This window comes from Pteropus vampyrus, unplaced genomic scaffold (genome assembly GCF_000151845.1).
Source record: "Pteropus vampyrus isolate Shadow unplaced genomic scaffold, Pvam_2.0 Scaffold296, whole genome shotgun sequence".
In the NCBI taxonomy this organism is placed as follows: Eukaryota; Metazoa; Chordata; class Mammalia; order Chiroptera; family Pteropodidae; genus Pteropus; species Pteropus vampyrus.
Genome location: NW_011889077.1, coordinates 738,973 through 754,288, shown reverse-complemented (window position 1 = coordinate 754,288; position 15,316 = coordinate 738,973). Strand labels below are relative to the sequence as shown.

At 49.3% G+C, this 15,316-nt stretch overlaps 1 protein-coding gene across 1 annotated transcript in view; it reads left to right on the top strand.

Moving 5' to 3' along the window:
- Nucleotides 1-12,100: 12,100 nt before the first annotated feature.
- Nucleotides 12,101-15,316, top strand: part of TRAPPC10 (trafficking protein particle complex 10) — a 55,431-nt gene continuing 52,215 nt past the window's right edge. The window contains exons 1-2 of the mRNA XM_023521136.1: nucleotides 12,101-12,165; nucleotides 12,761-13,018. Of these exons, the coding sequence (XP_023376904.1) occupies nucleotides 12,101-12,165; nucleotides 12,761-13,018 (323 nt within the window). The remainder of the gene's footprint in view (nucleotides 12,166-12,760; nucleotides 13,019-15,316) is intronic.

Genomic DNA, 15,316 nt, shown 5'->3' with positions numbered 1-15,316 from the left:
ATTAAATACTTTAAAAAACACCGGGTTGATGGGAAGTGTCGAAATGTCGGCTGACATTTTGATGACTTGCAGAGAGGTGTTTCAAACTCTTAGTTTTGATCTTTGACACTATCGTGTACCTTCGATCAGCTTTTCAAATGGTCCTCCATGTTCCGGCAGGAAGTGCCCTTTCTACACCAAGATGTGGGCGCCTGGGCGTCGCAAGACTGTTCTGTCTCCCTGTTTTCTGATTGTGGACGGGCTCCTTGTACGTTCCCCCTTGTCACGGCCCTGAGATGTCGTACACTCAAACTTTGTCTGTTGCTTCATCTTTCGATGATGCTTCATTCTCAGATGTTAACCTTTCTTGGGGAAATGGACCCTTTCATCTAAATTTGGACACTTGCGTCCTGCAGCAATGGCTGCTTCCTCTCCCCCAGAATCCTTGTCAGTCAGTCCAGACTCTGCAGCTCGCCAGAGGAGAGGTGCTCGGGGAGCTGACCCCAAGGCCCCGTCAGTGTCCTCAGGGCACAGGAGCCATGCCCACTGTGGTCCTCACGGGGGTGAGGGGTTCCTGAAACTTCTCCCCACTGGAGCGCACACTGGGCGTGTGTAAGTGCCGCCTGCAGGGGCGCCCACTTACCTGCTCTCCCGTCGCCCCCTTAGCTTACCTCTGGGCAACACGTTTCTCTAGGTGTGTCACGCGTTTCTGGAGGCAAGTTCCCGCAGCGCTGCTGGGCTCGCTGTGACCGGGGTCAGCGCTCTGTGTCTGGTGTCACACACACGGGCGTGACGGACGGCTGAGGGACGTTTCCCTTCCTCCAGATTCGTTATATCGGTGGAGATTGTCCCTGTCGTTTAAAGCACGAGTAAGTGCTATCTGTACTGATGGTGGCTCTGTCTTAAAAGGCACAACCTTTCATTCGCTGGAGCCTCAGAAAAGTGGCTTCGTAAGTGTTCAGAGAAAGTTAGCGTGAAAAATGAAAAGATCCTTGTAAAAGTTCCAAACTTTTTAACTTTTAGAAAAAGTCTGCCCTCACAGCTCACAGTCGAAGTGACATTTCGCGGTATCTGGGGCTGCAGCTTTGGTGAGCGCTCGTCCCCGTTTCGCTTCATACATTATCTCGTCCTGTTCTTTCCGCTGCACGTGCTTTGAAGGGACAGCGAGCCTGAGCAGGGCGGACGGAGGGAGCAGGAAAAGGCTCTGAAAAATCCATCCGGGTACTCTCTATTCTGCACCTGTTTTGATAACGGGCACATAGTTCTCTGTGCAACATTTTTGTTTTCAAAAGTCCATTTACATCTTTCTTTCTTTCTTTGTATCCTCCTGAGGTCTGTGCTTGTTTGCTTTAAAATGAAAGTAGAGAGTTTCTGCTTGTTTCCAATTTTTGTCATAGAATCAGAACATTTTCCTCGAAGCGAAATGAATTGTGCATAGGTCTTTCTGAGAAGAATGTAGAATGGAACTGTTTGTATGTGGCCATAAGAATGGAAAGCCTGCAGAGATTAGGGGGAGATAGAATTCATTATTATTTGAAAACCTTGCTGAATTATTTTAATATCCTGAAGCTGCTCAAAAGTTTTAATGGCCTTTGGTCCATGAGGAAAAGTTTCTGAATCTGCCGCCAGCTGCCTCTGCTGGAGGGACTGCCCCAGCAAGGGATCTCCCGAGACCCAAGACTAAGCTCACGACTGCTGGAGCCCTGTCTGAGAGGTGTCTGGCAAGTGACAGCTGTAAAGTTAGCGATAATCGTAAGGTGCTGACATTGGGTGCTGAATTACCTACTCATAGCAGTTTGACTACCTAGAGTATAATTTATTAATCGTGAAAAATGCACGATGTAACTGAAACAGATCCAGCAGATCCATTTGATCTAAATTTAAAAAATTGTTTTAGTTTAGATTTTTTTTTTTTTTTAACCGCTGGGTCAATTCTCTGCTTTAGGATAAAGACTAAGGTTTCTGATCCAAGGGTATGTGAGGAAAGATATGTTTCTTTCCCAGCTTTCTCATTCGTGGACAAAATTATTTTAATTCCACTGATTTGTGACGTTTTTTCTTTGACCATCAGCATCCCATGTGGAACAGCACACGCTGTCAACGTGGAGTCATAGAGCATCTGAAAAATAGCAACACTCCATTTGAACGGTCTGTTCTCACCAGTCACATCTTGTATTGTCTACTTCATTTTTCCGAATCTCTGTATTTGGGGTTCCAGATCTGACATAAATTTCAAAATGGGAAAAGGCAACAAAAGTGAGCGAGTCTGTAATAGTTTGTACCTGGTTAGAGTTTTTCTCCCCCTGTAGGTTAAAGTTTTTAAATTTGCACATCACAATTTTCCACCCAGCCTGAAAGTATGGTGCTTGTGACTTAACCACTGTCTCAGTTTCATTACCAGAAAAGTAACTTAACATGTTTTTTTTTTTTTTTAAATCGACGTGCGTCAGTGCAGGTCTTGGTCCATATTGAATTCTCAAGCCAGTAGCGAGCGAGACGTGGGCGGAGCAGTTCTTCCGAAACCTGCTGTTCCGCGACGGGTATTCAGAGGGCAGGGCCTGCGGCTCCGCCACGGGTGCTAACCTTGCTTTGTGTCACTTTTCCTCGTGTCTGGTTCAAAACAGTTCTGTCTTCCGTGCGTGGCCTGGGGCGCTGCGTGACCCCTTCCTCGTCTGTGAGGGAGGGATAAGGACAGTGCCAGTCTGGCGGGCTTGACGTGGGGTTAACGGGATGAACGTGTGAAGCACTCAGAAGAGTGAGCAGTGAGCAAAAAATGTTTGTAGCAAGGAGAGTCCAGAATGTCCTCTGTCCACGGTGGCTTCGGTGTGTCACTAACTTTTTCATGGCACCTCAGGCCAAAAGGAATACTTAAATAATTCCATTTATTAAGTAGCTAGGTCCAAATAATTTTATTAAGTTTTAGGTCCTAATAGTAGTTATTTCAAAAAAAAAAATAATACACATACTTTGGTAGAAAATGTTTATTTTATTGGTGGATAACCACAGTGACAGACCGCCGGGTGGCACCCTGCACAGCCGCTGGGACACTGCTGCCCGCTTTGATTTTCGTGTATGTGATACTTGTCTTTTGTCACAGCAGCCACCCTACTTTGCGATGGTCATGACGTCACTGAAGGGACCCACTGTGATCCGACACTGAAAAGGCGGCGCCAGAAGCGGGTCGGGTGCTTCTCCGGCACCGCCGTTCGCGCAGCAGTGTCAGCTCTCCTGGGGCTTCCGTGGGCTTGCCGGTCCCCCGGGGCACCTGGGCACACATTTTGGGAACTCGTGTTGTTAGTACAGTTTCCTAACTCTAGGGTGGATTTGAGCTCATCATCCAGAAGTGAAAAACTTCTTTTTTATTTGAACTTCAGCTCACTTACCTAACTTACAAGAAGTGTTTCTGAAGAGTTTCTAGGAAAGTAAAATTTGGTTTGTGCAAATAAAGCTCAAGGGTCCGATTTTTTTTTCAGTGCTGATGAATCTCTGAAGGGATCAAGCGTGGCAGGCATAACGCACGAGCCAGGCTTTCCGAGAAAGAAGCCGACAGCGCGACGCGGTGGTCCCCAGTCACAGAGCAAGGGCTTGGTCCATCAGCTTGTTCTGGAAACATGAGAGATTTACTTAAGGGTGCTTTTGTGCGAAGAAAGGTTTCTGCCATTTGACAGAGTGTCTTTTCATAGGAATCGCATGATTCAGTGTGTGTGGTCTCACAAGGGATCACTTGATGTCCTGTTCCCTCTGCTCTCGCCTGGTGGCTTCAGATCTAGAGGACGGACCGGGGTGGCAGGAAAGACTGCATGGCTTTAAATACTCTGTGGGGGAGGACGAAATTTTCCGCTACCCTTCCAGGTTCTGCCAGCTGGCCTAATAACCCGTCAACATAAGACGGGTTAACGAGGAAAAAAAAGCAACTTTAATTTCTTACATGTGTATGGGAGCCCCGCATACAGGAGAGGTTCAGGGACAGATGGGGCAGATGAGGTGTATGTGACATTCTGAGCTAAGGACAATGTAAGGTGCCTGGGGCCTCGGGGTGGGGGAGGGGGGAGTCACTGCCGACGACAAAAGCAGGTGTCCAGTCATTAGAAGTTGGCCTTGACCCGTAGAGAGGTCAAAAAGGTTATTTCCGGTGGTGACGTGTTACGGGCAGGGCCCCAATTTACATTTAGGGTGAGATGAAGGTTTCTCGTGAGCCCAGTCGCCTTTAGCTCAGAAGAGCCCACGTGCCAAAGTGGCCCAGCTTGGGGAGGCGGGTTCCGAGCCCTCGGCGCCCAGACACCCCTCCGTGCTCGCCTTGGAGCTTCCTGTGGCGTTCTGCCCTCCGCAGAGCTCCCCCTTCCTTCTGGCTTCCCTTTCTCCTGTCGTCAGACCTTCCGTACCTGCTCTCACCACGAATCGTCAGTGCAGTCACAGCACGTGGGGCTTAGCGGATAGGCGGTTTTTAAATTCAACATCGAGGACCGCGGAGTCGTTCTGACTGCTCTTTCTCTTACAGTGGACGGTCTATCAGCAAATATCATTTTGTCTTTGAAATTTATTTAGAATCTAGTCACTTCTCCTGATCTTGATTGCTGCTCCCCCAAACCCAAGCCACTTTCATCTGCTCCAGGGCCTCCCAGCTGGCCCCCGTTTCTACCCTCGCCCCTCGAGCCGGGTTAACGGTGATCTATCTAATAAGAGAAGGCACAGCATGTAATGCCACTGCTCAGAACCCCCCCGCCCAGTGGCGGGCCACCTTTGTGGCCTGACATTCGCAGGCCTTTCCTGGGCTGCGAGGCCCTCTGCGACGCACAGCCCCGGGCACCCCAACACTGGCTCCCTGGCTGTGCCTTCAGCCCCCGCAGCCTGTACCCGCTGCAGCCATGCACGCACTGCCGATCCCTCCATGGTGCCCGTCCTCCCTCGGGGCTGCTCAGAGGCCAGCCCTCACCCCACTTACCTGTTAGCCTCTCTTTGACTGTATTCAGTCCTCTTGGCGCCGTCTACTGAGATGTATATACCTACATACACACACACACACGCACGCACGCACGCACACACATACATACATACACACACGCACACACATACATACACATACACACACACATGCGCGCGCACACACATACATGCATACATACATACATGCCCACATTGTGATTTATTGTCTCTCTCCATCCCTAACCGAGGCTGCCTGCAAGTTGGAATGTGAGGTTGAAAAGGGCAGGAACTTCTATCATTTTCGTTCGCTGTTTCCAACATGCAGAATGGTGCTTGTGCATAGTAGCTGCTCAGTAAATATTTATCGACTCAATTAAATGAGTCAGCATTTCTCTGAAGGAAAGACTATTCTATATGTCATTTAATGCTTCTATAAGTTAGAACAGGAGTCCCAAATTCCCGGGTTGGGGACTGCTACTGGTCCATGGCCTGTTAGGAACCGGGCTGCACAGCAGGAGGTGAGCGGTGGGCTATCAAGCAAAGCATCTGTGTCTACAGCTGCTCTCCAGTGCTGGCACCGCCTCAGCTCTGCCTCAGATCATCAGGCCTTAGAGTCTCATAGGAGCACCGCTCCCTGGTGCCATGAAGGTTGGGGACCACTGAGTTAGAAGCTTTTGATGGCATGCAATTATTTTCTTTAAATACTTGTTTTTATCAAGATAAGACAGCTTTGTAGAAGATGCTTGGAGAGTTTGAGTCCTCATTATTTCAGACTTGTTTTTAGGTAAACTTTTATACGTTTAGTTTTTTCGATACTGGAACCAAGGAAAAAAATGTTAATCCAAAGAAAGTTAACTGTGTGCCAGAGACCGTGCTCTGTGAAATGGTGCTGAGTTGTGGTCAGACGTGCTGCTTTACTACATGCCAGTGGAAATGTAACTGACCAAACCGAAACGTTCCCCGTCCAGTCACTGATTCAGCTTCTGAAGTGTGCATTTGGTTGGGGGCCCGTCAACCTGGCATTTGGATGAAGCCCTTAAAAGAAGATACAGTTACAGCTTTTCAAAACCAAACTTTACACCTTAAAAATGTATGACTAAAACAGGAAGACACTTATTATAAAGAATGGAATCTAGATGTGGACTTGGCTAGGTCTGAAGGTGAGTGCGCGCAGGTTAAATTTTAAAAACTGTTTTCGAATCACCCTGTGTAAAAGTTATATATACTCCAAGTTATATTTACTACACTGGATTGGATTCATTTTCAAAAGTTTTGCTAATTGGATGGGAGGAGAAAAACTACCATAGTTTTTGTGTTTTTTTAAACAGTTTTAAATTCTTTTAATTTCTTTTTAACAGCTTACAATTCTTTGATTGTTAGTGTACTTTAGAGTTGTGTGGCCAGTACCGTGATGTAGTTTTAGGGCATTTCCGTCCCCCCCCCGGGAAGTCCCCTCGTGCTTGTTAGCACTTCATCCCAGCTCCCATCCCCGGGCATAGGCGGCCCTCATCTGCTTTCTTTATAAATTTACATTTTCCAGACAAATCCTAGAAATAAAATCACGTAACACAGCCTTGTTTCTGGCTTCCTTCACACAGCACTATTTTTGAGGTTCATCCACGTTGCATCTTACCGCTTTTCCTTTTTACCGCTGAGTGTTCCATCACGTGGACGGACCACATCTTGTTTATCCGCTCATCTCATCAGCTGATGGACATGGTTTTGGCTGCTGTAAATATTTGCATGTGTGTCTTTGTGTGGACACGTGTTTACATTTTTCATGGAAAGATTCTTAGGAGCAGGATTGCTGTGTTGTATGATAAGCTTACATCTGACTTAAGAAACTGACAGATTGTCTTCCAAAGTGGCTGTGACTGCTTAACCGTCCCGCTAGCAGTGTTTGAGGGGTCCAGTGTCTCTGCTTCGCTGATGTTTCTCTTACAGCCATCCCAGTGGGCATGAAGTGGCGCCTGATTTTCGTTTTAATTTGCATTTCCCTAATGACTAGTGGTGTTGAACATTTTCGCTCAATGCTCTTATTAGCCATTTGTAGATCTTTAGTGAAGTGTTTATTCAAATCTTTTACCCATTTTTAAATTAGATTATCACTGAGTTGTAAGAGTTCATTATATTTTCCGGATACATATCCTTTATTAGATACATGATTTGTAAATATTTTCTCCTAATCTTTGGTCGTCTTTTAATTTTTCTTAATGGTGTCTTTTGAAGCACAGATGTTTTAACTTCGATGAAGTCCAGTCATCCATTGTTTTTCTCTTATGGATTGTGCTTTCGATATCTGAGAACTCTTTGTCTGGCCCAAGGTCATCATGGTGGTACGCATACACCTGGTGACGAGTGAGGATCTTTTTATATGTTTATTGGTGATTGTACCTCTTCAGAATTACCTGTTCATCTGTGTTTACTTGACATTTAAAAAGATATAGCCAAAAGCATGTCGAAAAGATGAATTAGAATAACACTAAGAAAAAAATGTGGATTCGATTTTTGTGTTTTATACTGTATATACTAGTTCTTTTTCTAGGGCTGCTATACCAAATTATTGGAAACTGGGTGACTTACAACAACACGTTTATTGTCCCACAGTTCTAGAGACCAGAAGTTGAAAATCGAGGTGTCAGCAGGGCTACGCTCCCTCCGGAGGCTTGAGGTACAGGGCCTTGTCCCCCTAGGGACTAGCTCGTCCTGGCTGTACTCCTGACTGAGGGAATGATTCCTGGGCATCTGGAGTTGGGGCTCCAGAAGGCGCCGCAAAGTGGGAAGATCTCTTAGAAACAGATGAGCCTTTTCTGGAATTTCTCTCGATTTTATCTCCCCTGGGGAAATAAATGCCTTTATTTGGCCTCATGCACAAGTGTTACATGATGTTTCCTTCCTTAACTTTTTTTAGGTCTTTATAACATTTCTTTAAAGAGAAATTATAAAGAAACCGATACAGGGTTAGACCTTGGTTTTACCAGGTTATGCGTCTGGACGTTTTTCTTATTTTCGACAGATCTGTTCAGCGCTAGAAGTCACTGCATCAGTTTCAGAGCTGACATTTTAGGTGGAGCCTCGGACCTAACAGGAACCCCTCTGGGTAGTAATTTTACTAACTCTGTAGCGCCCTGTTTGTGGGCACTTTCAGTTCTGCTGGATGAGTTAGTAAGTGTCTCAGCGTGGAGGTGAACCGCAGAGGGCCTCAGCGCTCGTGTTGAAGGTGAAGACCGGGCGGCGGTTTACTGTGCCTGACCAGCATCCCTCGGTGCTGGGGAGGACCAGCGTCAAGGCCGCCGACTCCCCCGCTGCCACGGCTTCACCAAGTAGCTGGGGAGTTAGACACCCTCAGCCCACACGGAAGGGGTGGTTTTCCCTAAAATTAGCCCTCAAAGCCTTTCTCAGGGAGTTGAGTAGAGTAAAAATATCACTTCCTTCCATTCAGCAATCGAAGAGCTAAGTCAGCCACACCAGGAATTTTCAGTGTTATCTAGAATGAAGTCCGTATTCTGAGACCGCGCCTGACACCCAGCGCCGTCATCACTTGCGCTGTAGCATACCCTGCCCTGTGGGGACCGCGGGTTGTCTAGTGCGGACCAGGAAGGAGTTGGGCACATCCGCCAGTCTGGCAGCACGTGTTCAGCACGTCACGTGCTGGGCACCGTGGCGGATCGGGTTACATCCGGGTTACATCGCGAGCAAAGACCCCGCCCTCTCAGCCCTTATATTCCAGCAAGGGGAGCTGGACCGCCGACGCGCACCGTGAATTATGTGATGTAATAGGTGGTGAGTGCCGTAGTGGGGAAAGGATAAGAAAAACGGGAGAATTGTATCATTTTAAACATTTTTTTATGGCAGCTTGCAACCCTACGAAAGAAAAAGCACTGTAAAGAACCCCGGCGGACCTGTCACCTGATTCCAGCCCTCCGGTGAACTGGCCGGTCTCCCTTCTCCATCCCCCATTCTCTCTGGTCCTTATTTGGAAGAAAGTCTCAAGCATCACACGGTTTATCTGTAAATGTATGTTACGGACTGAACGTTGATGTCCCCTCTCCCTGAGTCCCATGTCGAGGCCCTAACCCTCCTCCATGGGGTGGTATTTGGAGATGAGGCCTTGGGAAGTGACCAGGGTTAGATGAGGGCATGAGGGTGGGGCCCTCGGATTGGGTCAGTGGCCTCATGCACCTTGTGCATACCAGGGAAGGGCCACGTGAGCACATGGTGAGACGCCGGGCGGTCAGCAAGCTGGGGAAAAGGCCTCACCAGGAACCTAGCAGCTGCCACCTTGATCTTGGACTTCCAGCCTCCAGAGCTGGGAGAAAATAAATTTGTATTGTTTAAGCCATTCTGTCTATGGCGTTTTCTCGTGGCAGCCTGAGCTAAGGTGGTAGGTATCTCTACAAGACAGAGACTTAAAAAAAGCTACAAAACCTGATAACACCTAAAAAAATTCCTAATATCAGATATTCAATCTTTACATTTCTGGTGTGTCTCAAATATCTTTTTAAAAACTCTTTGCGTTAATCGATATCCAAATAAGGGTTTCAGATTCGTGCTTCCCCTCTACCTCGCTTCTGTCCCTGCAGTTGGTCGAGGAGCCCGGGCGGCTGGCCCTGTGGCAGTGCCCGCCCCCGCCTGGACTTCTGCGGCCGTGACTTCTGTTGTCCTGAACGCTGTCCGCTGCGCTCGGCATTTCCTGTAGCGTGGAGGGTAGAGCCGGAGGCTGGGCCAGATTGCGGTTGGATTTTTTTGGTGAGACTGTGTCCTAGGTGGCGGTGGCCTTCCCTCCGCAGGTGCGTCATGTCTGGTGGTCTCTCTCTTTGTGGTGTTAGCAGCTGTTTCTTCTCATGGTGTTTCGAGAGCCCGGTCTGCACGCTCGGGCTTCTAGTCGCTGCTGCGCCTTCTCAGGGCCAGAGCTAGGAGTGTAGAGGTAAAGCACACCCTCAGTTCCTGCCGATCTTTTGGATTCAGATTCAGGACTTTCGGGTTTTGATGAACTGCTCTACGGGCCGTATTTTCTTCCTTCAGTGTCGTGGACACTTGGGGTTGGCAGAGTCAGAGCGAGGTTCTCCAGCGGGCTGTCTGCTGGTCCCCTGCGGGGCCGCTAGCACCTGACACCGGGCTGCAGCTGAGTTTCGGGTTCAGCAGGTCCGAGGGGCCTGGCAGTTTGCGTTGGTGGTTATCCTGGGTGATGGCGACTGCGTGTCCCCTTTACGCGGTCTCTGCGTACCAGCTCTTAACTCCGCTATCAGCAGCGCCAAAGGCCAGTGAGCACAGGTTTCACACTTTTTAAAGGAACTCTTTGTGGCATTTGGGTCTGTCCCGGCAGGAATGGACAGTCAAGTGCCTGTGGTTTTCAAGTTCCTCGTCACAGAGCCCCTCTCCGCGGTTATACTACGTATACATTTAATTTCATTCATCTTATATTTTCCTGATGTTTTTAGGGAAACCTTTTTTAAAATTTAGTTTTATAATTACATAGAAATATTTGCATGCTTTCAAAATCAAATCTATCAAACAAGGTATGTTTAAAAGCAGTCTAGCATGTACCCCTGCCCTTCCCACCATCCCTTCCCTTAGCTAAGTCTCCGTCACGTAAAAACCGATTTGCACGCACTGGGGTTCCCCTTCCTGGATAAGAGGTGGCCAGCCGCGCACACGTCTCCCACCCGCCTTTTCCCTCAGCGTTACCTGGAGCTCGCGCCAGTCCGGCATCCAGAGCTTTCTGTTCCTCTCCCAGCCCCGGAGGACCCGACAGCCGTGCGGGCCCGCAGTGCAGTCTAGACCCCGGCAGGCAGTCTGCGTGGTTTGTCAGCCTTGTCCTCGGACAGATCCCCGCGGGATCGCGAGGGCTGTGGCCTGATTCCCCTGCACGGTGGTGCCCCTTCTGAGAGCTGCAGGGACCTCCCTGGGGAGGTGGTCGTCGAACCCGGACTTCAAGGAGGCGAAGGCGAACCTGGGGAGAGAGCAGTCCCGCACAAACCTGCAGGGCAGGCGGCCGCCGAGGCCTCTTCTGGAACTTGCAGATGCCACGCTGCGGACTGCCACAAGCATCCTGCGTGTATATTTTTTATTCTAAAGTATACAGACTGTTAAAGGCCGATTTTCCAGTGTTCTTATATTTAGATACATTTATCCAATCTTTCTTTTTCTGTTTAAACTCTTCGATGTTGAGTCTGGTCTGGTCTCTGAGTGCGAGAGAAGGTGACTTGTCCCTTGGTTATCAGTGTCTACTCAGGCCTCTTAACGCTCGGCACTTGTGCTAATTACCTTTCGTGTGGAAAAAGAAAGACTGTGGGACTTTCTGTCTTGCGACCAGTCTGTGTGTCGCTTGCAGTTCCTCTTCTGCAGACCGCCGCAGTATCCCACTTGACTAACGCTGATGTGATTTGTGCTCCCCGCCCCCCGCCCCCAGCTCGGTTGCACCCGCCGGGGCAGTGACCGTAGACGACACTGGGAGACGGAGGGAAGCGGAGCGAGAGTGAGAGCGCGTGCGCCATGGCGTGCGTGCCACAGTGTGCGCCACAGTGTGTGCCACGGCGTGTGCCACAGTGTGTGCCACAGTGTGCGCCACAGTGTGTTCCATGGCGTGTGTGCCACGGCGTGTGCGCCACGGCGTGTGCGCCACAGGAAGCATCAGGAGGAGGGCTCGGTGGAACAGGTGTGCCGTGAAAGCCAGTGAGGACAGGCAGGACATACTGAGTTGTGATTTAAGATCACCCTCATTTTAGCAAGTCAAAAAGTGACAAATGACAGCCAAGTGAAGACGCTCCCTATCACACCGACGGAATTTCTTGTAAACTTGGCCTCTTGGTGCAAAGCTGGGTGGGGCTTCCTTGCTTCCTGCTCAGTTCTGTGCCTTCCAGGACGGGCAGCGCAGCGTGTGTGCGCAGAAACGGGGTCCGTTGCCTGGTGCATTTTAGGGGACAGACTAGCCCGGCTTTCTCCTTGCGGAGTCTGGAGAACGTCTGGACCTTTCGGGGTCTTCTTCCCGAGCCTCGGCCCCCGCCCCCAGCAGCGTGGAAGCCCGCCCTGTGCGGCCTCTCCGGGAGGTCTCCTTAGTCGTGAGTGTGCATTCAGTGTCAGTGTTTGCCCCATGAAAAAGCCACCAACTTGAAGCGTTAATTAATTTTTATTACCGCATTGACATTACACATACATTAACAGCAAGCTTGCTTTACGCGTCATTGAACAGGCTGAAATGACGTCCCAGTTTGTGACCTTGGACATTTTTGTCATCCATTTGAAAGTCTTTTCTGCCAGAAGGTGGGAGAAATGACGTGTGGTCTGCGGGCAGGACCGGCATTCCCGGGGTCACGGACGGCGCTCGCACACGCTTCAGACCCGACGTGGGCCGCTGGGTCCCAAGTGCAGTTTTCTTCGTCAATGGCCTGCTCCGTCCTCCGACTGCGCGTAACAAAGTCCAGTTGCAACTGGCATAAGGAACGAGAAAGCAGGGTTCCCATCATGAGAAAGCTGGGGCGCTGGCGGCCGGTGCCCAGGAGGTCTGGGCAGCACCGGACAGAGTGCACATGTCCCTCTCTGAAATCCGGGCGTTGTCCTTGTCCCCTGGGAGTGACCGCAGGGCCGGTGCTTTGTGGCGTGTGCGCGCATCGAGAGGGTCCTGCGGGTTTTGGCTCCTGGCATTCGGGTGCACACCAAGTTTATTTTGGTGACGAGTTCACGTGCATCTCTCCGGCTTTCCTTCTCTGCTGGAATTTTCTGGTGGTTCTCTCGAGGCTGATCACTTGTGGCGAGGGCTGGATTTTCTAGAGCCCGGTTATGTCAGCTGTGAGACAACCTCGTGATGTCATTGCACTGCGTATAAAACTGTCTGATCACCAGTTTAATAACTTCACAGCCTATTTAGCCTACATCTGCCTAAAAGCGTCGTAACCGGGTCTCTCTGTTCCGTTGCAGGTGCTGGAGATCAGAACCTGTTCACGTCTCTCTACCCCACGCTGTCCCAGCAGCTGCCCCGGGAGCCCATGGAGTGGAGAAGGTGCGGTGGGTGCGGCGGTGAGCAGCGCGGCCGTGCCAGGCCGGCCCGGGCCCTGGGGTGCTGCCCAGACACCGACGGGCGGCGCAGCCCCTGGGCCGCGCTCAGGGAAGCAGCACGGTTCCTTTGAGTTGTAGGCCCGCTTTTCTGGGAACGGCTGCTCAGTCCTCGGGGCGCGCCAGAACGCCTTCAAGGCACAGGCGTGGTGGCCACTCACTCTGACCCCACGACCCCAGGACCCCACATTAGGTTACAGTGGAAGGCGGGGCCTCTCCACCCCAAGTGCCTTCCCGCGGGCTCTTAAGGACGAGAAAGCACGCGGGGAGACAGTTCAGAAAAGTTAGGGGAGCAATGAGAGAGGTCGCGTCAAGTACCCCCGCCGCCCTGTTGTGCACATTCATCTAATGACTCGTTCAGAGGGAGCAATCGATTTTGAACTATCTTACTAGAAAACTTCCTTCTGGTAAACTGTTATTTTTAGAAAACATTTGGATTTTGATTTGTTAATAGCTAATCTGATTTTAACCCAGGTAGATAAATTTCCTTTTATTCAAGTTCATGTAATTGCGATTCTTGCTGCGTTGTTCCTTTTCGGCCACGGGTTTGTACCCAGTACCATGAGGACTTAGTGTGGTTTTCTGGGGACAACTCACCCAGGTTCTCTATTCTCGTCTAATTTTTAAGCCCAGTTGTTGTTACAGGAATGTATTTAATTCTTACGGTTTAACATAGCGTACAGAGCGTAGGAGAACTCTCTTACAGAAAAATTGCTTAGGCCTTTGAGGACACCCAGTGCTGTGAGCGAGAGAGAGTGCTCAGTGAGTCAGGAGCTAGGTGCCTGAACAGCGGGGTCACCTGAAGTGGGTTTCAAATAAGTACACGTTGTTTACACAGTTGGAAAGATAAAAGAGTGTCCACGAAACAAGAAAGGGGTTATCAGGGGGAAAAAACCCTAAATAAGCTACGTAGATTACACATATTTAACATACGCATTCATCCCTTCACCTTCAAGCCCACGCAATGAGGGAAGGGACCAGGGAGGCAGATGCACAAGGACAGAGAAGGGGGACGCAGGCGCTGGCAGCAGAGATGTGTGGACACCTATTTGGTGGAAGCAGGGGAGGTGGAGGAGTTGGGAGAGAAAGCCAAGCCCTATATGTCTGCGGAGGTGGCTCCCCAAGGAGCAGGCGAGTCCCCAACAGGTGACAGGGCCCTGGACCTTGGTAGGTGAGGATGGATAGGATGGTGGCAGAAGGTGTGAGCAGGGAGCAGTGAGAAGCAGGCTCTGTGTGAGAGAGAGAAAAATATACTTTGATAAAAATTTTAATTGATTAGTTCTTAGAGTTAAAAAATATTGAAGCAGAAACTTTGCTAGATGCAGCAAACAGCTGTGTAGCCGAAGAGCAAATGAGTGAGCTGGAAGTCTGAGCTTGGAAACATGAGTTTACTGCTAAGAGCTGCAGATGAAGAACAGGGAGGAAAAGCTGAGACGTGGAGGATAAATCCAGAAATTCTAGCGTCCCTCTAACTGGTGTTTCGGAGGCAGGAACAGAGAATGGCGGACAGGCAGTATTTGAAGAACCAGAAGAATTAAGACTTCTCCAGAAGTGAGTCGGACTGCAGGAGCCTGCCAGGCAAGCAGCGTGACAGCGAGACGGGAAATGATGCATGCCCAGAAAACCGAGGAAAGAAAAACCAAATTTGTGATCTCTCACATTTAAAATGCAGCCAAAATAGTACACTTAAGGAGAGTCTTCTTAAAGTACTGAGGGCAGATACCTTTGACCCTGGAACTTTCGTGCTAGACGGAGGACTGTCAGGGCCTTCCGCCATGGGCCTGAACCAGACAGGTGCCGAGAGAGTCTGTTCCCCTCAGGCCGTGGGGGGCCAGCTGGGCTCAGGACTGCCGGGGGCCCCGATCTGTCACTTCTGGCTGCGCAGAGACACCTGCATTATTTTCTGCAGAGTGCCATTCCAATATTCTGGTTACCTCTTGCCACACGTGGAGGTGGTTGGGAAATAGCGCAGTAAATAACCGTTTAAGATGTACCTGATCAGACCCTTACCACCCTGTCTGAAATAATTAAAGGATACATCTCAACAAGAAGAAAAATGAACCCGGAATTCGCAAGATGAAAGAAGCAACTGCCAGCAAACAAGTCATACAAATATTTTGCTAACGTTACGGTATCCTTTTGAAATGAAAACTAAAATTCCAGACATTTGGAAGAAAGAAGAAAACATACTGTCTTTCTTGTCTAATTCGAAGAGGACGCACATTTATTTTAGTCTTTGAAAGAAAATTTAAGTTTGTACATCTTAAAAGTAAAAATGTAACCAACAGCAGAATGGAAATAGATAATTAAACTTTCAAACCAGCTGAGAAAAGGGATGGAAAAAACTCGATTAATCTCATAA